This window comes from Agelaius phoeniceus, chromosome 30, assembly GCF_051311805.1.
Source record: "Agelaius phoeniceus isolate bAgePho1 chromosome 30, bAgePho1.hap1, whole genome shotgun sequence".
NCBI lineage: Eukaryota > Metazoa > Chordata > Aves > Passeriformes > Icteridae > Agelaius > Agelaius phoeniceus.
The window spans coordinates 4,027,727-4,055,721 of NC_135294.1; the positions used below are offsets into that span (position 1 = coordinate 4,027,727).

Consider the following 27,995-nt stretch of genomic DNA (forward strand, 5'->3'; position numbering starts at 1 on the left):
AAGGATGGTTTCGTTCAGGGGGTGCATTTTCCTGGCAGGGGCTCTGGCAGAGCCTTTGTTCCTCAGGGTTTGTTGTCTCCGTGTCAGGAAATAAAGGGAGGCTTTGTAAACAGTTTTGTTAAAAATGGCATCAACACGGGGGGAAAACAAAAAGCAGCCAGGAAACCTGTGCTTGTTTGTTGCACGGGAATAAATATTTGAGGCACTGAAGGGATTCTGGAGACAACTTGGGGAGCTGTCGAGGGTTTGTCCCTGTCTTTGGGTTTCATTGTAAGCCAGGCTTCATGAAAAGAAGTAAAAATCCCCTATTGCTGTTGCTGGAAAAGTATCAAACATTCTGTATTTTTGTACAGGATTTAAAGCTTGTCTGAGCTTCCCCTCTTGGAGCATCCCCAGTGAACCCTGTCCCTCCTCTTGCCAGAGGAGCACTGTGACTTCCCAGTGCCTTTGAGGAGGGGCTGCCCAGCTGTTAATGATGCCTGAGATTAAGTGGAAGCCAATTTTTATGGAGTTCAGGTTTAGAATCCTTGCTGCTTTATAAACTCCGCAGGCATGAAATACGGTGAGATTGGGTTTGCCTCCATTTCCAGTGGAGGGGAAATAACTGCCTGGGGACTGTGCTGGAGGAGAGAGGAGGAAGAACAAGGCCTGAATGTTTTCTATTTTCGTTTCATGTTTTTCTGACTCTTTCAAATGGTTCCCAGTGCCAGGTTTGGGTTGGATTTCCCCTCCCAAGGCTGCCATGCCGAGGGGGCTGCAGGTCTGGGGAACATCCCAGGGGTGCCACAGGAAAAGCTGTGGGAGGATCCTGGAGTCTGGGATTTACCTCTGGGCTCTGGTCTGAGGGGCCACAGGTTTGCAAAGGCATGGAGATGTCCTTTAAAGACATTTTTAGTGTACTGGGATGGAATCCAGACAAACATTCTGGGTGAAGGAGGCACCAGGGACGAGGATTTTGAGGGAGGAGTTGCAAAGATCATGGTGGGGGCGTGTTGTGGTGTTGTGAGGGTCCCCAGGACGAGGTGAGGGATGAGAATTGACTCTAAGTTCTCAAAAGGCTGATATATTATATTGTATTATATTATATTGTATTATATTATATTGTATTGTATTATATAATATTATATTATATTATATTATATTATATTCATTACATTACATTACATTATGTTATATTACATTACATTACATTATATTATATTATATTATATTATATTATATTATATTATATTGATATGCTAAAATGATACTAAAGAAAAAGAAAGGAGACATCAGACAAGAATAAATAATAAAACAATAATAGACAGGAATAAATAATAAAAACTCATGACTGACCAGAGTCCTGCCACAGCTGGACTGGGATTGGTCATTAAATTAAAACAATTCACATGCTGGGTAAACAATTCTCCAAATCACATTCCAGAAGAACAAAATATGGAGAAGCTGAAGCTTCTCATCTTGCCAGAAGAAGAAATCCTGGTGAAGGGATTTTGCATCAAATATCACAGTGACAGGGGCAATTCCTGGAACCCAGTGCACTATGACCCGCTCATCTTACAGAATTTAATTAGTGGCACTGCATCATTGTGCAAGTAATTAAGGCTTTGCCTTGATTGAAAAGTGTGGTATTTGCTGTGTCCCCAGGATGAAGGAGGAATTGATGAATCTGACTCCGTGTTCTTAGAAGGCTAATTTATTATTATATTATATTATATCATATCACATTATTATATTATATTATATTATATTATATTATATTATATTATATTATATTATATTATATTACAATATATTATATTATATTACATTATATTATATTAAAGAATACTATACTAAAACTATACTAAAGAATAGGGAAAGGATACAGACAGAATGATAATGATACAAAGAATGATAATGAAAACTCGTAACTCCTTCCAGAGTCCGACACAGCCTGACTGTGATTGGTCATTAAGTAAAAACAATTCACATGTTGGATAAACAATCTCCAACCACATTCCAGAGCAGCAAAACACAGGAGAAGCAAATCAGAGAACTATTGTTTTCATTTTTTTTTCCTCTGAGGCTTCTCAGCTTCCCAGGAGAAGAAACCCTGGGCAAGGAGGATTTTTCAGAACATGTGACGGTGGCATTGTTGATGAAAGGACAGCTTTGTGTCGCTGCTGATTTGATTCTCTGCCTCTCCCCGCTCAGGGCTGAAGGTGAGGGAGGTCTCCATCAACGTGACAAGGCAGCAGGTGGAGGATTTCCATGGCCCTGAGGATTACTGGTGCCAGTGCGTGGCCTGGAGCCACCTGGGCACCTCCAAGAGCAGGAAGGCGTCGGTGCGCATCGCCTGTGAGTACAGCCTGCCCTCCTGGGGCTGGGAATGCTGCTTTTGGGGTGAAATAATGAAAATAAACCTCCTGGGGCTGGGAACGCTGCTTTTGGGGTGAAATAATGAAAATAAACCTGCCCTTCTGGGGCTGGGAACGCTGCTTTTGGGGTGAAATAATGAAAATAAACCTCCTGGGGCTGGGAATGCTGCTTTTGGGGTGAAATAATGAAAATAAACCTCCTGGGGCTGGGAACGCTGCTTTTGGGGTTAAATACAGTAAATAAACCCTGCCCTCCTGGGGCTGGGAACGCTGCTTTTGGGGTGAAATACAGAAAATAAACCTCCTGGGGCTGGGAACGCTGCTTTTGGGGTGAAATACAGAAAATAAACCTCCTGGGGCTGGGAACACTGCTTTTGGGGTGAAACACAGAAAATAAACCTTCTGGGGCTTTTGGGGTGAAATACAGTAAATAAACCCTGCCCTTCTGGGGCTGGGAACGCTGCTTTTGGGGTGAAATACAGAAAATAAACCCTGCCCTTCTGGGGATGGGAATGCTGCTTTTGGGGTTAATTACAATGAGTACACCCTGCTGAAACCCTCTGGAGCTTTGAGGGGTGGGAATGCTGCTTTTGGGGTGAAATACAGAAAATAAACCCCGCTCTTCTGGGGCTCTGAAGGGTGGAAACACTGCTTTTGGGGTTAAACACAACTGGATGTGGTCAGGCCCCTCTGTCCCTGCTGGAATCACAGGTGTCAGCAGAGGAAAAACACCTTCCCCTCCTTCTTGGGATAAAGGCATCCCAAAGAGAGCCAGGCTGCCATGGGAACCCTGCAGGGCCCTGAGCTGGCCTTGGCAGGGAACAAACCATGGAGCTGCTGTCCATGGGGACTTTGGGGAGGATGGGGGGGATCTTCCTCTCCTCATGTCCTTGAGGTGCTGTGGGGGCATCACACACCACACACAGACCCTGCTGGAGCTGCAAAAAGGAAATGCTCCAAATGCCCCACAGCCAGAGGGACAGCAGGGACAGGACCCCAAACATAAAACTGTTACTGGGGGCTGCAAAAACAGAAATGCTCCAAAACTGTCACTGGGAGCTGCAAAAAGGGAAACGCTCCAAATGCCCCACAGCCAGAGGGACAGCACAGACATGACCCAAAACACAAAATTGTTACTGGGAGCTGCAAAAAGGGAAATGTTCCAAATGCCCCACAGCCAGAAGGACAGCAGGGACACAACCCCAAATACAAAATTGTCACTGGGAGCTGCAAAAAGGAAATGCTCCAAAACTGTCGCTGGGAGCTGCAAAAAGGGAATGTTCCAAATGCCCTACAGTCAGAAGGACAGCAGAGACACGACCCCAAAGACAAAACTGTCGCTGGGAGCTGCAAAAAGGGAAATGCTCCAAATGCCCTACAGCCAGAAGGACAGCAGGGACTGGACCCCAAATACAAAACTGTCACTGGGAGCTGCAAAAAGGGAAATGCTCCAAATGCCCTACAGCCAGAAGGACAGCAGGGACAGGACCCCAAAACTGTGACAAAACTGTCACTGGGAGCTGCAAAAAGGGAAATGTTCCAAATGCCCTACAGCCAGAGGGACAGCAGAGACATGACCCAAAACACAAAATTGTCACTGGGAGCTGCAAAAAGGGAAATGCTCCAAATGCCCCACAGTCAGAGGGACAAGACCCCAAATATAAAACTGTTACTGGGAGCTGCAAAAAGGGAAATGCTCCAAAACTGTCACTGGGAGCTGCAAAAAGGAAATGTTCCAAATGCCCTACAGTCAGAAGAACAGCAGGGACAGGACCCCAAACACAAAACTGTCACTGGGAGCTGCAAAAAGGGAATGTTCCAAATGCCCCACAGCCAGAGGGACAGCACAGACACGACCCCAAACACAAAATTGTCACTGGGAGCTGCAAAAAGGGAAATGCTCCAAATGCCCTACAGTCAGAAGGACAGCAGGGACACAACCCCGGACACAGCTGTGACCAGGAGCTGCTCCAAGCCTCATCCCATTCCTGGAATCAGACCTGGGGTGTTTTCCTGGCAGAACCCGAGCTTGACACTGTCCCTGCCAGAGGAGAATTCAGGGATTGCTTCCCCCTTTCTTGCTGAGCCCTTTTCCTTGGAGCTCCCTTGTCAGATCTTGCCTTTCCTCTCCTGGGAAAGGGGGAGCAGCCTGCTGAAAGCTGGGAGGAACATTCCCTGGGAGAGGGGGGCAGCAGCAAAGGGAGAACCTGAAGCCAGACTTTCCAGGGAGTGCTCTAGCAGCTCCTGGCAATATAAAAAGGTGTCTTTTACCAGGGTAAACATTTAACAGGATAAAACAAACATTTGTCAGAAGTAAAAGGACAGTGTAAGAAAACCTTCATTTCATTAACGGTGGATTTTTTTTTTTTTTTTTTTTTGTTGGCTGATTCAGTCTGAATGTCTAAATACGTGTAAATTCAATTTTTTATTTCACTGCATTAACTGTCATAACACTGAGCCAATAATTCCCCTGCATTGCCCAGCTGAAAGGACCTTTATCTGAATTGAATTTTTATTGACTTTTCTCCGCGCTGTGATTTCCCAGCCCCACAAAATGGCAATTTGAGCCAGGCTCAGCGTGAGCAGGAGCAGGAGGCGCCGTGCGCTGGGGCTTTTCAACCCCTCACAGTGGGAGCAATTCTCCCCAAGACCCCATTAACCCCAGAGTGCTCTGGAGAGGCTCTTCACCTCGGCCTGGAGCTTTGTGTGGGAGCTGAGCTCCTCTCTGCCCCTTCCTGGGCTGTTTTCCTGCTCAGAGCGGAGCAGTTTGATGGGGAAAGCAGCAATTCCGGGGGGCAGAGCTGAAGGGGCTCCTCAGGCACGGCAGGAACGCGCTGGGGTGGGATTTATGGCTTGGGGAACACCCCGGGAGGATCAGGGGTGAGACCCTGCAGGTCCAAGCTCTGGCAGAAGCCAGAACATTCTCCCAGCCCCTCTGAGGAACCGGCAGCTTTATTTCATCCCCTTTTTTTTTTTTGATTTTGTCCCAATATTTCTGAATTGTGAGTCAAATCCACAGTGTTGCAGCACTTTATATTTCTCCGAAGAAGCAGGTGAGTATTTCATTGTGCTAGTGGGGAAGGCAGAGCAAAGGATCCTGCCCCATTTTTCACCCTAATAAAGGCATTTGTAGGCACAAGAGCAGCCCAGCTGTTAATGATTGCCTTCTTAAAGGGAGCACTGGAAAAGAAATTGGTTGTCTGAAGGGGGGGAAAAAAAAATCAACATTAACAAAGAATCATGGAAAGGAGCGTGCAGGCACTGTGAGCATCTTTGTGCAGGCAGCAGCTTGCTCAGATAATTCTGAATGCATTTTGGAAAATGCAGTGCCAGGGCTGTATTTCATCAGCTGTGAGCAAGGCAGGGAATGAAGTCAGTAAATCCCCACCGTGGAGCCTGAGGCACTGGGAACGCAACGAGAGCTCCTGAGGGAACATCCTCCAGCAGTGTGCAAAACGCCAATCACTTGGTTTTTAAAAAAATTTAAAAATTTAATAGTAATAAAATGGTTATAAAAATAGCAATATAATCAGAGTCGTAATAATTTGGACAAATTGAATTAGGACAATATGAGACAATAGAAACAAAGAGTTAAGGACAGTCCGGGTACCTCTTTCTGGGCAAAATAAGCCCAAAAAGGACCCACGTTAACAGAGGATTAACCCTTAAAAGCAACAGCCTGTTGCATATTCATACACCTCATCCATGATGCATAAATTCCATTCAAACACAGGATTCTGACCGGGCAGTGTCAGCTTCTTCAGTCCTGCTGGATTCTTGAATCCAAGGATTGCCAGTCCTGGTGAATTCTTGAGTCCAAGAAATGTCAAACCTGATGAATTCTTGCATCCAAGGATTGCCAATTGTCATTAATTGTTGAATCCAAGGAAAGCCAGTCCTGGTGAATCTTGCATCCAAGGAAAGCCAATCCTGGTGAATTCCTGCATCCAGGAAATGCCAATCCTGGTGAATTCCTGCATCCATGGATTCCCAATCCTGATGAATTCTTGTATCCAAGGATTGCCAATCCTGATTAATTCCTCTATCCAAGGATTGCCAATCCTGGTGAGTTCCTGCATCCATGGATTCCCAATCCCGGTGAATTCTTGAGTCCAAGAAATGTCAAACTTGATGAATTCTTGCATCCAAGGATTGCCAATTGTGATTAATTACTCCATCCAAGGATTGCCAATCCTGGTGAATTCCTCCATCCAAGGATTGCCAATCCTGATAAATTCCTCCATCCAAGGATTGCCAATCCTGATAAATTCCTCCATCCAAGGAATGCCAATCCTGGTGAATTCCTGCATCCAAGGATTGCCAATCCTGATGAATTCTTGCATACAAGGATTGCCAATCCTGGTGAATTCCTCCATCCAAGGATTGCCAATCCTGATGAATTCTTTCCCCCAACCCTGCAGATCTACGGAAGAACTTCGAGCAAGACCCCCAGGGCAAGGAGGTTCCCATCGAGGGGATGATTGTCCTGCACTGCCGGCCCCCCGAGGGCGTCCCCGCCGCCGAGGTGAGCTCGGGGTGGGCACAGGGGCTCAGGGAAAACCTTGGGGATGGGGGCAGCACAGGGCTCAGCTCCTGTGCAGTGCTGGTGCTGCTGCTCTTCTCCCCCAGAACGCTTCGAGTGTCCCGTTTTGATTCATTAGCTTTACAAAAACGTGGCTTTTAATCCAAATTCTGGACTGTTTTGCGGGGAAATTCTGGTTTTCAGACGATTTTCAAGCCCCGTGCTTTCAAACTGAAAGCAGATTGTTGCACATTTTCCCAGGAATTACTTTCCTCCTCAAAAAAAAAAAAAAAAAAACAAGGCAAAGTAAAAGGCAAACCTAAAAATATTGTGATAAATGGTTGCTGGGGAGAGAAAATCTGCTGCAAGTAATAATTTGGTGGGGTTTGGCTTCGCTTTAAACAGGCTTTTTGTGATGAGAGCTGGGTCTTAACAGGAAAACCATGGGGATGCCTTAAAATGGCAATAACCAGGCTGCTCTTGGAGGGAGAGGTTTGGGGTGGGTCCTGTTTAAAAATCTGCTGCAGGGGCTTTAAAAGCCAAGGAAATGTTGAATTTTTAATTGCACCCTGCAGTTCCCTGCAGCACCTTCTGGGGAATGAGAGCTGCTGCATCACCCAGGAGTTGGTTTTGCCCCTTTTCCCCAGCGTGGCTGGGGTTGGTAATGAAGGAAGGAAAGGAAAATAAACCCCAGAGAAATGTGTGCTTTTAGTTAATGAGAAGGGATTGCAGCAGATGTCCCTGGAAATAAAGAGGAGAAATGCAGAGGCACCAGCAGTGAGGCAGAAGTGCTCGAGGAGAGGAAAATGAGGCAGAGATGGGCTCAGTGAGTGGCTGGGTTTGTGTGCAGGTTTCGCTCTGCCAGTGCAATCTCTGCTCCCACCTTCTCCTCAGCTCTCTGGTATTTTCACTCGTTACCAGGAAAATGGATGGTGCATTGCAGGGAATTGCTGAATGTGTGCTCTGGAAAATGGATCTGCTTTGGAGACAAAATAAACCTCCACAGGTGTGGCTCCCCAAACACCCTCGGTCTGATTGAATTTTACTGAGAATTTTGGATTTCTTTGAACTGGCAGCTTTACATTCCCCACTTAAACAGGGAGCCTGTCTTTTGTGGAAGGCAGGAATTATGTCCAATGAAAACCTGACATTTTAATTGCTTGCTCCAGATAAAAGTGGTAGAGTTCCCAATGAACCCTGATTTACTGCTGTTGACAGTAAAATTGTTATTGCTGCTAATAAAGCTGGTAAATCTCACCAGGTCAGATTTGCTTTGGCCAATAAAATGTCCCATAAAGGCTCGGGCTAATTCTGGGCTCATCGAGGTAAAGAGTCTGCTGGAAATAATTCAGTGTCTTTAGAAAGTGGGTTAAACCCGTTAGAGCAGGCCTGGCTCTGGGCTGGGGGGATAAACTCAGCTTTATTTCTGAGTTAAAGCACAGATTAACACTGGCAGGGCAATGCCTGAGCCACAAAGGTTTCCTCAAAAATCCCCAGATTTATTTCATTTGTTCTGCGGGTGCTGAGCGGTGCTGAGGGTTTCAAACCCCCGTGCTGGCAGAGAATCCCTGGTTCTGATCCAAGAATTGATTTCATTAGAGCTTGGATGCAGCCCTGGATGGAAACATAAGGCTGGAAAGGACTGGGACAAAGGAGCTGGTCTGGTGTTCCATGAGAGGCAGAGCGGGGCATGGTCGGTGCTTGTGAGACCCAAGAGAACTGGAAATGAGGGGGAAGGAGGCTCCAGCCCACCCCTGCTCCTGCCAGAGCCCCTCCCTGGGGCAGGGTTTGGTTACACCAGGTCCAGAGCTTCAGGAATGCTGCCAGAGTTTGGTTATTCTAATTGCAGAGCTTCAGGAATGCTGTCAATTTGATTATTCCAAGTGCAGAACTTAGGAGCGTTGTCAAAGTTTGCTTATTCCAGGTCCAGAGCTTCAGGAATGCTGTCAGAGTTTGGTTATTCCAGGTCCAGAGCTTCAGGAATGCTGTCAGTTTGATTATTCCAAGTGCAGTACTTCAGGAATGCTGTTAGAATTTGGTTATTCCAGGGGTAGAGCTTCGGGAACACTGCCAGAGTTTGGTTATTCTAATTGCAGAATTTCAAGAACACTGTCAGAGTTTGTTTATTGCAGGTCCAGAACTTCAGGAATGCTGTTGGAGTTTGATTATTTCAAGGGCAGAACTTCAGGAATGCTGTCAGAGTTTGGTTATTCCAGGTCCAGATCTTCAGGGATGGTGTCAGTTTGGTTATTCCAAGGGCAGAACTTGAGAAATGCTGTCAGAGTTTGGTTATTCTAATTGCAGAGCTTCAGGAATGCTGCTGGAGTTTGGTGATTCCAGGTGCAGAACTTCAGGAACACTCTCAGACTTTGGTTATTCCAGGTCCAGATCTTCAGCAATGCTGTTAGAATTTGGTTATTCCAAGGGCAGAGCTTCAGGAATGCTGTTAGAATTTGGTTATTCCAAGGGCAGAGCTTCAGGAATGCTGTCAGAGTTTGGATTTTCCAAGTGGAGAGTTCTCTATAAGCAGGGAATGAGACTTTTTCCACAGCTCTGCTTTGGGAGGGTGCTGGGCTTTGGGGCACCCTGGGTGCATCAGCACAGCAGGAAGAGAGGAAGAAAACCCAAATCCCAGCACTGGGCAGGTTGGAAAAGGCTTTTAAATCCTCTTCTCATGCATTTACATAGCAAGCAGAGAGAGCTGGTGAGCAGCTGTGCTTGCAGCCATCGGCACCCAACCCAAATAAATTCAGTTTTTATGAGTTAAGCATCGAAATGAAAAAGAAAATTCAGCATTTAAATAGAGCAGCTGAAAATCCCCCGCTGAGGCAAATGTTGATTCAGCTCTGGAGAGTCTCTGCTGGCACGGGCTCAGTGGGACCAGAGCCTTTTATTCACCATTGATGGGAGCTGGCCTGGGCAGGAGGCAGCTCCGGGCCCTCAGCAGCCTCTGCAGGGAGAGACTGGGGAATTGTGAGCAGGAAATGTGAGAGGGAATTGGGAGCAGAAATTGTGTGCAGGAATTGTGTGAAGGAATTGTGAGCAGGGATTGTGAGCAGGAATTGTGTGCAGGAATTGGGAGCAGAAATTGTGTGCAGGAATTGTGTGAAGGAATTGTAAGAGGGAATTGTGTGAAGGAATTGTGAGCAGGAATTGTGAGCAGGGATTGTGTGCAGGAATTGTGTGCAGGAATTGTGTGCAGGAACTGTGAGCAGGAATTGTGTGCAGGAACTGTGAGCAGGAATTGTGTGCAGGGATTGTGAGCAGGGATTGTGTGCAGGAATTGTGTGCAGGGATTGTGAGCAGGGATTGTGTGCAGGAATTGTGTGCAGGGATTGTGAGCAGGGATTGTGTGCAGGGATTGTGTGCAGGAATTGTGTGAAGGAATTGTGAGAGAGAATTGTGAGCAGGAATTGTGTGAAAGAATTGGGAGCAGGAATTGTGTGCAGGAATTGTGAGCAGGAATTGTGAGCGGGAATTGTGTGCAGAAATTGTGTGAAGGAATTGTGAGAGGGAATTGTGAACAGGAATTGTGAGCAGGAATTGTGAGCAGGGATTGTGAGTGGGAATTGGGAGCAGGAATTGTGAGAGGGAATTGTGAGAGGGAATTGGGAGCAGGAATTGTGTGAAGGAATTGTGAGCAGGAATTGTGAGCAGGAATTGTGAGCAGGAATTGTGAGCAGGGATTGTGGGAGGGAATTGTGAGCAGGAATTGTGAGCGGGAATTGTGAACAGGAATTGTGTGAGGGAATTGTGAGCAGGAATTGTGAGTGGGGATTGTGAGTGGGAATTGTGTCCTTTGGCTCAAGGTGTGCTCCTGAGGGACCCTCAGGGAGATAATAATAATAATAATAATAATAATAATAATAATAATAATAATAATAATAATAATGATTTCAGGGAGATATTTAGGAATTGTGTGCAGGAATTGTGTCCCTGGCTTCGGATGTGCTCCTGAGGGACCCTCAGGGAGATATTTAGGATGATGATGATGATGATGATGATGATGATGATGATATAATAATTATATCTCAGGGAAAGAGATATAACCTTCTAAAAACATAAACTCAGCTGCATCATTTCCTCCTTTTTCCTAAAGACCCAGCACGTCCCACACTGCCAGAGGGGTTTGCTCTCCTGGGCTGAGCTGGAGTCAGTGACAGGAGCATTTCCCTGGAGTGAGGAGCAGGGGCAGCTCTGCTCTGTCACCCCCAGCAGCTCAGGAGGAATCAGGGTGACTGGCAGGTCCTGCAGCAGTGGCAAACACAATGAATTCCACCCTCCTGGCTGGTAATTCCTTCCAGCTCCTGCTTCCCCCCAGCCCTGGGGCTGCTGTCAGAGCAGGGCTGAGCTGCAACCTGGAAAATCCTTGGTCAACACCCATTTAATGAAGTTTGGGATAATCTCTGAGCTGTGTGTTCGGCCTTATTGTGCCTCAGAGTGTAAAATATTAATTCTGTCGGGTACAGCAGCACAGAAAGAAGTGTTTAGGTAGCTAGTAATCCTTCAGGCAGGTGTGGTGAGGTGCTGGGGAGTGGCACTGCTGCCTCCTCCATCGCTGACAAATGGAACTCAGATTTCTCAGCTGTCAGGGCTTGTTCCTGTTTCATTCAGTGGGCTTGAAAATCAGGTTTTTAAATGTTCCTTCGAGTCGACAGGGAGCTGCCATTCCCTGCACTGGAGTGGATGTCACCTCCTTGAGGCCTGGGTGTGATGGGGAAAGGGAACACCTGAAATGTGCAGGGGTGATGGGGAAAGGGGAAATTGGAAATCTGAAATGTGCAGGTGTGAATATGGAAAGGGAACACCTGAAATGTGCAGGGGTGATGGGGAAAGGGGAAATTGGAAATCTGGAATGTGCAGGTGTGATGGGGAAAGGGGAAATTGGAAATCTGAAATCTGCAGGTGTGAATATGGAAAGGGAACACCTGAAATGTGCAGGTGTGATGGGGAAAGGGGACATCTAAAATGTGCAGGGGTGATCGGGAAAGGGGACATCTCAAATCTGCAGGGGTGACGGGGAAAGGGGAAATTGGAAATCTGAAATGTGCAGGTGTGATGGGGAAAGGGGAAATCTCAAATCTGCAGGGGTGAATATGGAAAGGAAACACCTGAAATCTGTAGGTGTGGTGTGGAAAGGGGAAATTTGCAGGTATGATGGGGAAAGGGGAAATCTGAAACCTCAGGTGTGATGGGGAAAGGGGAAATCTGAAATCTGCAGGCATGATATGGAAAAGGGGACATCTAAAATGTGCAGGTGTGATGGGGAAAGGGGAAATCTGAAAACTGCACGTGAGAATATGGAAAGGGGAAATCTGAAATCTGCAGGGGTGAGACTGAGGGTGCTGTGAAATGGGGCTAAAGCTGCCCCAGGGGGGTTCATAAATTCTGTCACCTGTCCCTCAGGAATGTCTCTGCCCTGGTTTTACACTGCCAAATAACCCTGATAATAGAGAGAAATGATTACAAACCTCGGGATTTCAAATGAATAAACCCAAACCCAGCCTTTAGCTTGCTGGACTCTGCCTATCTTCACTGAACGATGCTGAGGGCCTTTGGACCTGCAGGGAGGAGCTGGGGGAGCCAATTCCCACCTGGAAAACTTGGGAATGGAGAGGGGAGGAGCAGGAGGGGCAGCCAATTTCCACCTGGAAAACTTGGGATGGAGAGGGAGCAGCAGCAGAGGGAGCTGGGGGAGCCAATTTCCACTTGGAAATTTTGGGATGGAGAGGGGAGCAGCAGGAGCCCATTCCTACTTGGAAAATTTGGGATGGAGAAGGAGCAGCAGCAGAGGGAGCAGCAGGAGCCAATTCCCACCTGGAAAACTTGGGATGAAGAGAGGAGCAGGAGTTGGGGGAGCCAATTACCACCTGGAAAATTTGGGAATGGAGAGGAGAGCAGCAGCAGAGGGAGCTGGGGGAGCCAATTCCCACCTGGAAAATTTGGGAATGGAGAGGGAGCAGCAGCAGCAGCAGCAGCAGCAGCAGAGGGAGCTGGGGGAGCCCATTCCCACCTGGAAAATTTGGGATGGAGAGGGGAGCAGCAGGAGCCAATTCCCACCTGGAAATTTTGGGATGGAGAGGGAGCAGCAGGAGCCCATTCCTACTTGGAAAACTTGGGATGGAGAGGGAGCAGCAGCAGCAGCAGAGGGAGCTGGGGGAGCCAATTCCCACCTGGAAATCTTGGTCTGGAGAGGGGAGCAGGAGCTGGGGGAGCCCATTCCCACCTGGAAAATTTGGGATGCAGCAGCAGCCAAGCCCATAGCGAGGCACGAGGTGCAAACCTGAGCGTTAAAATTCACCCTGAATCCCTTTCTTGTGAATGAGCGCTCAGGCCAAAGCTGAAATTCGAGCATTAGCAGGAACTCACAGCTCTCCCTACGCCTCCTGTCTGCTCTGCTTGTGCTGGAGCTCTCGGGAGTTTCGGGTTCTTTTTGTTTGCCTTGTTTTTGTTTTGGGTTTGGGTTTCTTTCGCAATAAAAGGGCAGCTGTTGTGCTAAACGATTGCTGATAGTTTACTGTTACTGCACTATTACTGTTGAGTGCTCTGCAGAGGTTTGTGAAATACTCTAAAATATCTTTATCACATAATATATGCATATATTTAAGATTTAAATGTGTTGAATCCACCGCTGCTTTTTCAAATGTTTAACACAGATTCTGACATTTTAATGGAGTGCTGTAGATGTTCCCAGGAATATCTGCCTGAGTTCCACGGGTTTATTTACAGCCAGGGCTTTTAATGGAAATGTAAAATCATTTCTCTTCTGGGCAGCACGCATTCCACTGCCAGCACATCAGCACAACACGAAACCCACATAAAATTCAAAAGCTGTGAGGACTCCACAAGCAGTGAGGGCCTGTTTTACAGAGGTTTGTGTATTTATGGGGCTGGCACACTGTGAAAAACGCCAATCGCTTGTTTTTGAAATATTAAAAGTTTAACAGTAATAAAATGGTTATAAAAATGATATATTTAGAGTATATAAAATAAAAGTAATATAACTAGAGTAATAATAATTTGGACAATTTGAATTAGGACAATATGAGGCAATAGAAACAAAGAGTAAGGGATAGTTCAGGTACCTTTTTCTGGGCAAAATAAGCCCAAAAAAGGACCCACGTTAACAGAGGATTAACCCTTAAAAGCAACAGCCTGTTGCATATTCATACACCTCATCCATGATGCATAAATTCCATTCAAACACAGGATTCTGTCTGGGCAGTGTCAGCTTCTTCCTCTGAATCCTAACTGAGCGAGGCAGGAAGAAGTTCATTTTTCCTGATAAGGGAGCAATAAATTCTTTGTCTCTGAAAGATTCAGGTGTCCTGTGGCTGCTATCTCAGTGTGAGTCCTTTCTTTAAAAAAGTATCTTACATGGCATAGTAAGATACTCTTCTATTTTAACTTTTCTATTTTTCTATATTATTCTGTTTTTCTATTCTATTCTATTCTATTCTATTCTATTCTATTCTATTCTATTCTATTCCTGTAAGATACTAATAGGAACAGTAAGATATTAACATTTTGTTATAACCTAAAACTATATTTAACACACTACTTAAAAAAATTAATACAGCATCACTTTCTAACGCAATACACAAAACATTCATTTGGACATTTGTGAAAAACCAATCATAAAAATACACATTTTTCACTCAAACAGGCAGGATAATGGGGCTGCAGTAAAACAGCCCAGCAAAGCAGGCAGAGAGTCCCAGCCTTGGTGAATCCTGTGCAGCCACAGAGCAGGGTGGGATTGCTCAGTGCAAACAGCTGCATTTGGCCAGGTGCTTATGGGCCTGCAGTAGCAATATTTGCTATTTGCTTTGCTTTTAAGGGATATTGGTTACAAGCACAAGAAATGTGATTCATTTCTCACCGGAGATATTTCACTCTCAGGACCCAGCCTGGCTACCTGCAGTGTCTCATTTGTGATTGATCTGATATTTAGATTGAGCTTTTAAGAGCAAATTTGTAATTTTGTAGCTGCTTTTAAGAGCAAATTAATAACTTTTATAGTTTTCCATTCAGCAAAGATTGAGAGCTGCCATGGCCTGTACAGGACATTCTGGTCTGGGCTGATTTTATAGCCAAGGTGTTTAATGATGTGTCAGCCTCTTTATGCTATAAAACTTGGCCTCATTTAGAACTGTTTTGTTTGAGGTGTTTGTTGTGGACAGCACAAAACCAGTTCCATTTCCAAATTCCATTTATTTTGTGCGCTGTTACACCTTCAGCCCCACTTTGCCCTTCCCCACCTGCTGCTCCAGGTGTTCCTGCTGTGGGATTTTGTGGTGTTTTCTGAGACCCCCATCAAAGGGAGGAATGATGAATCTGACTCCATGCTCTTAGAAGGCTAATTTATTATTTTATGATCTATATTATATTAAAGGATGCTATAATAAACTATACTAAAGAACTGAGAAAGGATACAGACACAAGGCTAAAAGATAATAATGAAAACTTGTGACTCTCTCCAGAGTCCCAACACAGCTGGACAGTGAATGGTCTTTAAGTAAAAACAATTCACACTAAACCAATGAAACAATCACCTGTTGGTAAACAATCTCCAACCACATTCCAAGGCAGCAAAACACAGGAGAAGCAAATCAGATAATTATTGTTTTCCTTTTTCTCTGAGGCTTCTCAGCTTCCCAGGAGAAGAATCCCGGGCAAAGAGGATTTTTCCAAAAAATGTGAGGGTGACAGGATTTCTCCTGGGGAATTTGGGGTGGTTCGAGCTCCAGGAGTGGTCAGGACTCCCCAGGGTTGAGAACTGTCATGGCTTGTACAGAACACGCTGGTCTGGACTGATTTTATAATGATAAAATCCCCTCTTTATTCTATAAAACGTGGCCTCAGTTAGACTTGGTTTGTTTGAGGTGTTTCTTGTGGACAGCACAAAACCAGCGCTGCTCCTCCAGCCTGGAGCTGCTCCAGCCCTTCCCCTCCCACCCCTGGCTTTGCTCCAGTGCCACCCCAAGGCCCTGCTGGGCCCTTCCCCATCCTGGATGTGTTCAATCTGTGCCACCCCAAGGCCCTGCTGGGCCCTTCCCTGTCCTGGATGTGTTCAATCTGTGCCACCCCAAGGCCCTGCTGGGCCCTTCCCTGTCCTGGATGTGTTCAATCTGTGCCACCCCAAGGCCCTGCTGGGCCCTTCCCCATCCTGGATGTGTTCAATTTGTGCCACCCCAAGGCCCTGCTGGGCACTCTGGGCCCTTCCCCATCCTGGATGTGTTCAATTTGTGCCACCCCAAGGCCCTGCTGGGCCCTTCCCTGTTCTCCTGGATGTGTTCAATCTGTGCCACCCCAAGGCCCTGCTGGGCCCTTCCCCATCCTGGATGTGTTCAATTTGTGCCACCCCAAGGCCCTGCTGGGCCCTTCCCTGTTCTCCTGGACGTGTTCAATCTGTGCCACCCCAAGGCCCTGCTGGGCCCTTCCCTGTCCTGGATGTGTTCAATTTGTGCCACCCCAAGGCCCTGCTGGGCCCTTCCCCATCCTGGATGTGTTCAATTTGTGCCACCCCAAGGCCCTGCTGGGCCCTTCCCTGTCCTGGGTGTGTTCAATCTGTGCCACCCCAAGGCCCTGCTGGGCACTCTGGGCCCTTCCCTGTCCTCCTGGATGTGTTCAATCTGTGCCACCCCAAGGCCCTGCTGGGCCCTTCCCTGTCCTGGATGTGTTCAATCTGTGCCACCCCAAGGCTGTGCTGGGCTCTTCCCTGTCCTGGATGTGTTCAACCTGTGCCACCCCAAGGCCCTGCTGGGCACTCTGGGCCCTTCCCTGTCCTCCTGGATGTGTTCAATCTGTGCCACCCCATTTGTCCCCTCTGTCCCTGCCTCAGTTTCCCCAGTCAGTGGCACTCCCAGCCCTCAGCAGCATCTCCAGGTGCCTCTCCTGCTGGTTTTGTGCATTTTGCAGCCCTTGGGGGCTCTTCAGTCCCTGCACAACTCCCCTTTATTGGGCACAGCCCTTGTGCTGCCTCTCAGGCAGGCAGGGGAGCTGTGCACGGGGTTTTCTTCCAGCAGGAAAAAAATAAAAAATAAAAAATGTTTGTTTTCCTTCTGAGATTTGTGAATAAATCAATACAGCCAGGAGGTAGCAAGGTCATGAAATAGAAATTCTGGAGCAAAGCACTTCTGAATTAGATTGCTAAACTGAAAAGAAAAAAGAAGGGAGATAACTTTGTAGTTCCCCTGAATAGATAATTCCTTTTTATACAGACATGTGCTCTGGGGCCTCTCTGGGTTTGATGTGCTGCTTTGCAGCCCTGTCTGTTTTCTCTGGCCCTGTTGGCAGAAATGGTTTTAATTTTGAATGCTTGAACATGAAAGGAGAAGTTGTGAGACTTTATCGTGGTGTTTGTAATCATGGGGATGATCGTGTGAGCGAGTCCTGCAGGGATTTGGGAAGTTCGCAGCGATGGAGGCTCCACCAGTGGTGACACTGAAATGCTTTCACGGTTAGGGGAATGTTCTGCCTCTGGGCACAGAGATCAACGCCTCTTTTAATTGTAAACAGCATTAAAAGAGAAAGCAGAAGTGGGAAATCTGGTGCCTGTTGCATTTAGCACTCAGTGACACGGCAGGTGTCGCACGTTTGTTGGCTAACAATTGTATTTCTGTAGGGTTTGAGGTTAAACACTGTTCCCAACGTGCACAAAAATGGGATTCTTTAACGAACCTAAAGGTGTTCAGTGATCTCTCAGGTCCCTCCCAACCCTGGTTGTGCTGTGACTCCTGTAAGATCTTCTCGGGACCTCTGCTGCTCACAGTGACCCGAGATGTGTTAAATTCTCTTTTCCCAGCCTGGCAGTTGAAGAAGGAGTCAGAACTCTTCAGTTTTTCTTTTCAAGGTTGTTTATTGTACCTTATCTATAAAATTCTTTCTCCTGCCCTGCTGAGGTTGCGTTCAGCAGGACAATCAGAGACAATCTGCCTGCCCCAGGGGGTTTATACTTAGTTTTATACTAAAAACTACGTGTACAACATTTACCATAACTTCCCAATACCCATCACCTGTGTTAGACAGTGAGCTTCTACCTTAAAGCAATCCAAAAGTGCCACCATCACCCAGAAGATGGAGGCCAAGAAGAAGAAGGAGAAAGGCTGGACACGCTCAGATTCCTCCATCTTGCCCCCTGAACCCCCATTCTAAAAACCCCAAAAAATCCATTTTTCACCCTGTGATAAATTCACTCTCATTCTACTTAAACTTTCGTGGCTTGTAATCCTTCATATAAAGGTTGGTAATTGTTTTTTTCCAAGGGCTAAATCAAAGGCACAGGGGTCTTGGGTTCTGTGCTGTCAGGATCTCTGCTGCTCACAGTGACCCCAAGAAAAGTTCCAAAGTCTCTTTTCCCAGCCCAGTGCTTGAAGAAGGAGTCAGGGCTCTTCATTTCTCGGTCCCAAGGTTGTTTATTGTTCCTTATCTATAAAATTTTTCTCCTGCCCTGCCGAGGTCCATCCAGCAGGACAGTTCCAGGCACTCTGCCTGCCCCCAGGGCAGGGTTATGTCTTTATACTAAAAACTACCTGTACAATATTTACAATTACTTCCCAATACCCATCACCTGTGTTAGACAGTGAGCTTCTACTCTAAACCAATCTCTGTAAATGCCACCATCCCAGCAGAAGATGGAGGCCAAGAAGAAGAAGGAGAAAGGCTGGACACACCCAGATCCCTCCATCTTGCCTCCTGAACCCCCATTCTAAAAACCCCAAAAATCTATTTTTCACCCTGTGATAAATTCACTCTCATTCTACTTAAACTTTCCTTGTAATCCTTCATAAAGAAAGGTTGATAATTGTTTTTTCCAAGGGCTAAATCAAAGGCACAGGGGTTTTGTATTCTGTTCCAAGGTCTCTGAGCCCCCTGGGCAGGGTCTCGAGCCCTCCAGGGCAGCCAGAGGAATTTCCTGGGTTCCCACAAGATCTCACAGTTACCTTCTTGAATTTATCCCACCTGAAGGCTGCTAACAAAAAGGAACATTGTCAGGTATTGCTGATCCCCCAGAACTCGGGGGAACGGTGAAATTACAGCCTCTAAAGGCTTTGGTTTCAATTACTGAAAGCTTCCTGTGATGTTTTCCTTATCTCCAAGCATTTCCTAAATAAATGTGATCCTGCCTATCAGGACAGGCAGAACCTGCAAACATCATCACCGACAGCCTTATCTAAAGAGAGCTTTTCAGTGTCAGCAGCACTTTAATTACTGCCCAAATATCACTGAGAACCAGCTTCAAAGGAGATCCCTGGGTTTCTCTGTCTCCTTCAATTCAGAGCCATTTAGCAAAACAAAGGTTGAGGCTCAGCTGCACTGCTGAGCTCTGTGGGTGACAGCAAAAGATTTGAAAATCATAGAAAAATTCGGGGAGTTAGAAAGGAAGTGAGGCTTGGAAAACCCTGGGAAATGTTAAGGGTAGGCCCTGGGAAATGTTGGGCCTTGTGTTTAGATCATGGGAAACTGCACCTGTGTAGTCAGTATATGATAAATTATATGATTGTTAGATGTGAAGATTATTTAGTAATTAGTTGTGTTAGGAAAATTAACCCACAAACAGCAGAGGTTTGTGTCCAAAAAGGACACACAGGAGTCCTTTGACTTTATTCCAATACAGGCAGAGGCCATGGGGCATCCCCTGGGGTCTCTCAGATTTTTGGAGGACTCAGCCTCCCTTTTTATCCCAATTTCCAGCCACATTTCCCTTCTCTCTTTCCCCATTTCTGAGGTGCTTGAGAGGTTCAGACTTCCCAGAACACCTGATCCCAAAGATTCCCCTCTAATTTATAACCCCCCCCTTTTCATTTTCAATTTTTACTGAATTTAGGGGTTTTTCCCCATTTCTGAGGTACTTGAGAGGTTCAGACTCCCCAGAACACCTGCTGCCAAAGATTCCCCTCTAATGTATAACATTCCTTTTCATTTTTAATTCTTACTGAATTTAGGGGTTTTCCCCATTGTTTCTTTCATATTTCGATGTCTAATTTCATTTATTAGCAAACCTAAAGTTTATTTGTGAAAGCAAATCTCTTTTTCCATTCATCAATCAGTGGAACCCTTCCCAGGGTTTCTTTTCTCTCCCAGTGCTGGTTTTATCTCCCAGCAGGCCCACAGCTTGTTTGCAAACACAAATCCACCTTTCCTCTCAGATGTAATCATTGTTTAGACATAAGAATCATGAGAAACTGTGTTAGAGGTTTGAGGGGGATCACGAGAAATCCATGCTCAGATGAAATCAACGTATACAATAGAACAGTGTAAGTTTAATAATTAATATGTAAGTTATATAATGATAGAATATAAAACATGTTCATCCCAAATCCATGTTGAAGTCAGATTTGGGTCTGTGCCCCCCTGACACCCAGAGCTCTTCAATAAAAGCACCTGCATAGAATCATTCTGTGACAGGGACAGGGATTTGCACTGCACAGGATCCTTTATCTCCGCTCATCATCCCATAACCAAAGCCAGGCCCTGTGTGTGCTCTGTCCCACTGGGGATCTCCCACCCCTAATGACCTTTGGGGTCATTAGTGCTGATTTGTTCATCATTTCTGCATGGAGATAAAAAACAGCGCTCCAGTTAATGGTAGACGTGCCAAAAATAGGAATAAAGATAAAACTTATCTGGGATCTGATGATGCCTTCACCAAGCAGACAAGGTACCATTAGCAGTGGCATTTTTAGCAATGGCTCCTTATCCCAGGGATCCAAAATAGCCTGGCTGAGTCAGCTCCTTGCCCACCTCTACCACTATAAATTGATGCACACGTCCAGGCTGTCACCTCTCCCTCTACACCCATCCCAAACCTGATTTTAATTGAGTTTTGACTCACCCCCTCCCATGCTGGCCTGCGTTCCCTCCTCTGGGTCTTTGGTTGGGATTTCAGAGGATGAGCCCTGACTCATTTCATGTTTCAGCATGAGAGGAATGGGGGATTTGTGTATCCAGACAAGCTGTGGGGCTGCTGGGAGATAAAACCAGCACTGGGAGAGAAAAGAAACACTGGGAGGGATTCCACTGATTGATGAATGGAAAAAGAGATTTGCTTTTACAAATAAACTTTAGGTTTGATGCTAAATGAAATTAGACATTGAAAGATGAAGGAAACAATGGGGAAGAAAAAACCCTAATTTCAGTAATAATTAAAAATTAAAAGGGAGGCTCATGCATTAGAGGGGAATCTTTGGGATCAGGTGTTCTGGGAAGTCTGAACCTCTCAAGTACCTCAGAAATGGGGAAAAACTCCTAAATTCTGTAAGAATTAAAAACTAAAAGGGAGGGTTATACATTAGAGGGGAATCTTTGGGATCAGGTGTTCTGGGGAGTCTGAACCTCTCAGGTACCTCAGAAATGGGGAAAGAGAGAAGGGAAATGTGGCTGGAAATTGGGATAAAAAGGGAGGCTGAGTCCTCCAAAAATCTGAGAGACCCCAGGGGATGCCCCATGGCCTCTGCCTGTATTGGAATAAATCCAGAAAGGACTCCTGTGTCTCCTTTTTGGACACAAACCTCTGGTGTTTGTGGATTCATTTTCCTAACAAACACCTGCTAACATTTTAAGCTTTTCATGTAAGGCTCGAAGGCTTCAGACTTGAGGAGTGGCAAAAGCCTCAGGGCAAGTCTGGAGCACAGCTCAGGGTCAGCTCCCCACCTTACAGAACCAGACCTTCAAAATAAAAGCAGAGTTGCCATTTTCATAAGAAATTGAGAACAAGATTAAACAAAAAATAAATACCAACAGAGACAGCCATAATTGAAACAAGAGGCAAATTTCCAGAGCTCTGAGGAGGAGCTCAGACGAGGATTTCTCCCCTTGCTGGGGGAGGTTTGGGCAGCAAACCCTCCCTGTGTAGGATTGACAGGGGGGTAGCACGGTGGGGATGGATGGAGAGCAGAGATCTCTGCAGCCAGGTGGGGAATTTGGGGTTTATTGCAAAGGGCCAAGGGCAGGGCCCTGCTGGGAGCTGCCAGGCACAGCTCAGAGCAGGCCTGAGAGAAGAGAGGGGAGAGAGGATGAGAGGGTGAGAGAGTAAAAGGGGTAAGAGAGCGAGGTTCCCATTCCAATACCATAAATCTTCTTCTGTGTTGAATATTCTGATTCTCACTGACCAATCTAGTACAAGATACAAATCCTACAGCATTTACATACAGCCTATCAGAATCACTACATCACCATCCTGTGTTCCATTTTAAACCCTACAAACTCCTCTTTGGGCCCCTTCTGCCAAGCTGGCAGGGTCTGCTCTGACCCTTGGGCCTGTCTGCAAGCAGAGGGTGTTGTTCCATCAAAAGGGGATCACCTTCAGCAGCCACACCATTGTTTTCCAGTTGTTCAGTAACTGAGGGATCTCAAAGCTGCTTTCATTTCAATCTCACTCACAGTTTCCATATTCTCAGAATCTTTTGCCAGGCAATCCCATTTGTAAGGCTTTCCTGTTCCATCTTCCCCAACATCCCTGCCTGCCCTGCAGAGGGGAAAACCCCCCAGAAATGGGCACGGGCAGCCCTGGAGGTCTCAGCTGATCCCTGTGGCCACCACCAAGTGCATCCCCTCGGAGCAGAGCCTCCTCCAGCTGATTTATGGGTTAGTCAGCGTGTCAGATCCCTGTAATGAGATTATATATTCAACCTAATGAAGGAAAAATATGCTTACCAGCCTGGTGTGACAGAGCTGCGATTAAATGATTCAAGAGCAGAGTTCCCTCAGTGGATTAATTTAAACAGAATGCAGCAGGTACAGCTGACCTGCTCAGGCTGTTCTGAGGGGTTCTGGCGCAGGATTAATGGCTTGTGATGGAGTTGATAAAATCACAATAATAAAGGCAGGGAGGAGTGTGTGCAGCCCCTGAGTTTGTGTTAAACCTCTCAGAGACTCGTGCTGGTGGGGGCTTCCCCTCCTGGTTTGAGTCTCAGGGTGGAAATGAAGATGAGAGTGTGACAAGGGGGGACCTGCCCTGCCCATCCCCATCCTAATTCCAGCTGAAACAGGGAGGAATATTCCTCCAGCCTGAATTTTTAGGAGCAGGAGTTCCATGTTAGAGGAAATTGAGGAGGTTTTTGCTGCTTTTCTACCTGAGAGAGAGGGGAAAACATCCCCATGGACTGGAACAAGAGCCCTTTGTGCAGTCCTGAGTCACCTTCCCCATCTCAAACCCTGAGCTTTTCCCTGGGGTCAGGAGGCCTTTGGTTGTCCCCTGAGGAGGAGCTGGCACTGTCACTGCCTTCCCTGGGGTGTGGATGTGTCTGGGACTGGCCATGGGGAAGGCAGAGGCTGTGTTTAAAGGGCAGCAGAGGAAAATCCCAGAGCAGGGACAGGAGGCCCATTGTCACAGAATCCCAGAATCACAGAATCACAGGATCCCAGAATCACAGAATCCCAGAATCACAGAATCACAGGATCCCAGAATCCCAGAATCCCAGGATGATGAGGTTGGCAGAGACCTCTGAGATCATCCAGTCCAACCTGTGCCCTCACACCTCACCCAGACTATAGCACCAAGGGCCATGTCCAGGCTTTTTTAAACACACCCAGAGATGGTGATTCCACCACCTCCCTGGGAAGAGCATTCCAGTGCTTTATTATTCTTTTGGTGAAAAATTTGTTCCTAATATCCAACCTGTTGGTCTCTTCCACTGGGCAGCACTGACAGAACCAGAGGGCACAGGCTCAAGCTACATCAGGGAAGGTGTAGGTTGGATATTAGGAAGAAATTTTTCACCGAAAGAATAATAAAGCACTGGAATGCTCTTCCCAGGGAGGTGCTGGAATCACCATCTCTGGATGTGTTTAAAAAAGCCTGGACATGGCCCTTGGTGCTATAGTCTGGGTGAGGTGTGAGGGCACAGGTTGAACTGGATGATCTCAGAGGTCTCTGCCAACCTCATCATCCTGGGATTCTGGGATTCTGGGATTCTGGGATTCTGGGATTCTGTGACACCTTCCCTGCTATAGCTTGAGGCTGTTTCCTCTGGTTCTGTCAGAGACTGACCCCCACCTGTCTCCAACCTCCCTTCAGGCAGCTGCAGAGAGCAATAAGGGCACCTCTGAGCCTCCTCCAGGATAAAATGTCTGCTGACCTCCCGAATTATCACCATGCCCACAAGGGCTGGGAGCTGCCTCTTGTGTTGAATCTGGCTGGAATCTCAAACAAGGTCACCAAAAAGAGCCAAAAAATCAGTCCCAGGTCTTGGGATGCTTGAATGCCCATCAGAGCGACTGGTGAGGGACTCGTAGTTGGGATAAGCTTTGTTTTTCAGGGAGAAGAGTTCCCTAACTCCCATAATCTGCCCAGGCTCTGGGGTGTTGAGCTGATTTTACTCTGATAATGCCATAAGCTGGTCTGTGGTAATTGCTTTCTGTAACTGGGACAAATTTATGATGATGCTAATTGGGCTGCTGCCACCCAGGGAGGGGCCCAGTTAACCCCTGGTGCCCCTGAGCTGCAGGTCCTGATGTGCTCAGCCCTCCTTGGAAACTGGGGAGGGGGGGTTAATTCTGAGCAGATTGAATTTCAGGGGAAAAAAAAACCCAAACCCAGATATTTTTCTACAACCTTACAGCATTTTATAGCAGGTTCAAGGTCTGGTTCCAGATCATCCGAATAATTCTTAAAGGGAAAAGTATTTTAATTCTGGTGCAAGCAATTCTGTGACCTCCATGGTGAGGAAAGTGAAATTCTGAGGAGTTTTGAGTTGCTCTTCAGACACTGCAGTCCAGACCCCATCACTCATCCCAGTGTGGAGATGTTTTAGGTTCTTGGCTGTTTTTATTTTCCCTGGTTGCTTTGTGAGTGTTTGTGCGGGGGCTGAAGTTTCCCAAAGGTTACATCCCTTGCCAGTGACAAACATCTTTTGTCATCACGACTCCTTTAAATGTATTTTTATCCCATAAATCCATCCCTTGGTTCTCCATCTTTGAAAGCCTCCATCTGCTGAGGCAGAGCAGGGGATGGCCTTGGATAAACCTGATTTTCTCAGGGAAGGGGGGGCTGGGATGAGGGGAGCACCGGCAGTGCAATCCTCCCTGACAAATCAGGGTTTGATCTCACGTCCCAACACTTTGGTGTTTATGTTCTGTCTGCTTAATGTTCTCCCTTTGCTGGCATCATCATTCTTTGAAATGCACGGTTTAATGTAAATGTTTTAATGTTTTCTGCTCATCAAACCCCACATTCCCAGGCTCAGCGCACGCGGGACCAGCGTGTGCTCCCTCCAAGGGCGAGGCTGACAGAAATGGGGCCCTTGAACCCCTCTCACCACCCAGAAATCCCCTGGCCTGAGGAGAGTCAACATTTACAAACACACTTGTGAAATAATGAACTCGGGGAATGCTGGCTGTGTTTGTCATTTCTCTGCCCATTTCACTGCACATAAAGTGTGTTCAGCATCGAACTCCTGTCACTTGATTTATGCTCGTGTGGCTGCTCCATAATTTAAATTGAATTCCTAATTTCTTCGCTGAAACCCCCTCGGATAATTACTGTTAAGGTTAACTGCAGAAGGGGAACTGAATAGTCAGTGGATTAGTTGGTTGTTCTGTGTCTTTAGACCACAGGGAAAGGGAGCAAAATCCAGGGGATTTTGTCCAGGGACAGGTTTGGCATGGGTGGAACTCACTCCCAGGGATTTTGTCCAGGGAGAGATTTGTATTGGCTGGAAAAGGTTTGGCGTGGCTGGAACTCCCAGAGATTTTATCCCGGGAAGAGTTTGGCATGGCTGGAACACATTCCCAGGGATTTTGTCCAGGGAGAGGTTTGGCATGGCTGGAACTCCCAGAGATTTTGTCCAGGGAAAGGTTTGGCATGTCTGCAAATCACTCCCAGGGATATTGTCCAGGGAAAGGTTTGGCATGGCTGGAAAAGTTTTGGTATGGGTGGAACTCACTCCCAGGGATATTGTCCAGGGAAAGGTTTGGCATGCTGGAACTCCCAGGAATTTTGCCCAAAGAAAGGGTTGGCATGGGTGGAATTCTCTCCCAGGGATTTTGTCCGGGGAGAGGTCTGGAATGGCTGGAAAAGGTCTGGCATGGCTGGAACTCCCTCCCAGGGATATTGTCCACGGACAGGTTTGGCATGGCTGGAACTCCCTCCCAGGGATATTGTCCACGGACAGGTTTGGCATGGCTGAAACTCACTCCCAGGGATGTTGTCCATGGACAGGTTTGGCATGGCTGAAACTCACTCCCAGGGATATTGTCCAGGGACAGGTTTGGCATGGATGGAACTCCCAGGGATATTGTCCAGGGACAGGTTTGGCATGCTGGAACTCCCTCCCAGGGATATTGTCCAGGGACAGGTTTGGCATGCTGGAACTCCCAGGGATATTGTCCAGGGAAGGCTTTGGCATGGCTGGAACTCACTCCCAGGGATATTGTCCAGGGACAGGTTTGGCATGCTAGAACTCCCAGGGATGTTGTCCAGGGAAGGCTTTGGCATGGCTGGATTTAGCGCAGCTGCTTGGTCCCTGCTCCCAGGCTGTGCCCAGGCTCCTGCAGGCACAGGGGAAGCGTTCCCTGGCTGGGAGGGAGGGTTGGATACCCGAGGACAGAGAGATGGCAGAGGGATCACAGAGCTGGATCCTCCCCCGTTTTCAGTGTGAAACGTGTGGTGCTGAGCCTCGCCCTCAGGTAACTCACACTGGCACAGATGTGTTAAATCACAATTTAACTCCACAGCCGCCGTGTGGGATGAGGTGCCCCAGACCTGGAGCCTTTTCCAGGTGAGCTTGCAGCCCTTGGCTGGGATGTGCAGGGCTGGATCCGTCCCAGCAAAGCCAGGAGTGCTGCTGTGGAGGGGAATCTGCTGCCTGGCACCAAACGTAATTGGCTCTGATGGTCAGCGTTTGCAGATTTGTTTAGGAACTGGAAAATGTACAAATTGCAGCCCATCTGCGCAGAGCTGAGTGCTAATGAATGCCTGCAGCTACCACAGCCATAAGCTCATTACCACAAAGTTCCAAGTCCTTCCACAAGTTGCTAAACAAGGTTATTCATCTGAATGGAGTGGAGAAAGGAGTTTGACTGCAGGGCACAGCCAGAGCTCCTCCAGATCTAGAAAAGCTGTTAAAACAGCCCCCTGCTCTTTGGTCTTTTAATAGAATCCGTTGATTTTATTTCTATTTTTAATTTTGCTCTCCTGTGACAGCAGCTTGCCATGCCTTAACCATTTTCTGTTAATGTTTCGAGAGGAAAGGCGCCTCGCGGGCGATTCCTGGGCGTGCTCAGAGACGTTGGGAGGTGAACTGGAGAAGATGGATTGGAACACATCCTACACAGCATTTCAGGGGGTTTATGGACCGTGGCAGCAAACACTAATGGCCTCTGTTCTCAGGGTGTTTGTGTCAGCTGGGAATCTGTGATGATGACTCGGCTCTTCCTCTGTGTGCCGTGTCAGGCAATTTCATCTTCCTGTTTCTTCACAAAAAAAAAAAAAAAAATTGGGATTGATAATGCTTATTATCTGCTTTATAGAACTGGTAGTTGTCCAAGTGTTTGAACATCCAGTGCATGGTGCAGCAGGAGCTATATGTAAAAATATCATTGGGAGAGTTTCCTGTTCTCTCTTGGCTAAGATTTTATTCCACGTTCCTTGAGGAAAAAATCAGCTTTTCCTCTGTATGCCATGTCAGGCAATTTCATCTTCCTGTTTCTTCACACAAAAAAAGTGAATTGATAATGCTTATTATCTGTTTTATAGAACTGGTAGTTGTCCAAGTGTTTGAACATCCAGTGCATGGTGCAGAAGGAGCAATATGTAAAAATACTGTTGGGAGAGTTTCCTGTTCTCTCTCGGCTGAGATTTTATTCCATGTTCCTTGAGGAAAAAGTTACCAGCCAAAGGAAGCATTTCCCCACCCAATTAACGAGCTCCTGAGGTGCCTTTGGCCTGCCCCACGTTCTCCTGTGCTCCTCCCTGCCAGGTGGAGTGGCTGAAGAACGAGGAGCCCATCGACTCCAACCTGGACGAGAACATCGACACCAGGGCCGACCACAACCTCATCATCCGCCAGGCGCGCCTGTCCGACTCGGGCAACTACACCTGCATGGCTGCCAACATCGTGGCCAAGAGGAGGAGCCTGTCAGCCACCGTGGTGGTCTATGGTCAGTGACAGGGC

The 27,995-nt window shown here is 47.0% G+C and overlaps 1 protein-coding gene across 2 annotated transcripts in view; it reads left to right on the forward strand.

Moving 5' to 3' along the window:
- Positions 1-27,995, forward strand: part of UNC5D (unc-5 netrin receptor D) — a 111,498-nt gene that overhangs the window by 45,925 nt on the left and 37,578 nt on the right. For both annotated transcript variants that reach the window (XM_077191776.1, XM_077191777.1), the window contains exons 3-5: positions 2,194-2,337; positions 6,779-6,882; positions 27,801-27,981. In XM_077191776.1, coding sequence (XP_077047891.1) covers positions 2,194-2,337; positions 6,779-6,882; positions 27,801-27,981 — 429 coding nt within the window. The remainder of the gene's footprint in view (positions 1-2,193; positions 2,338-6,778; positions 6,883-27,800; positions 27,982-27,995) is intronic.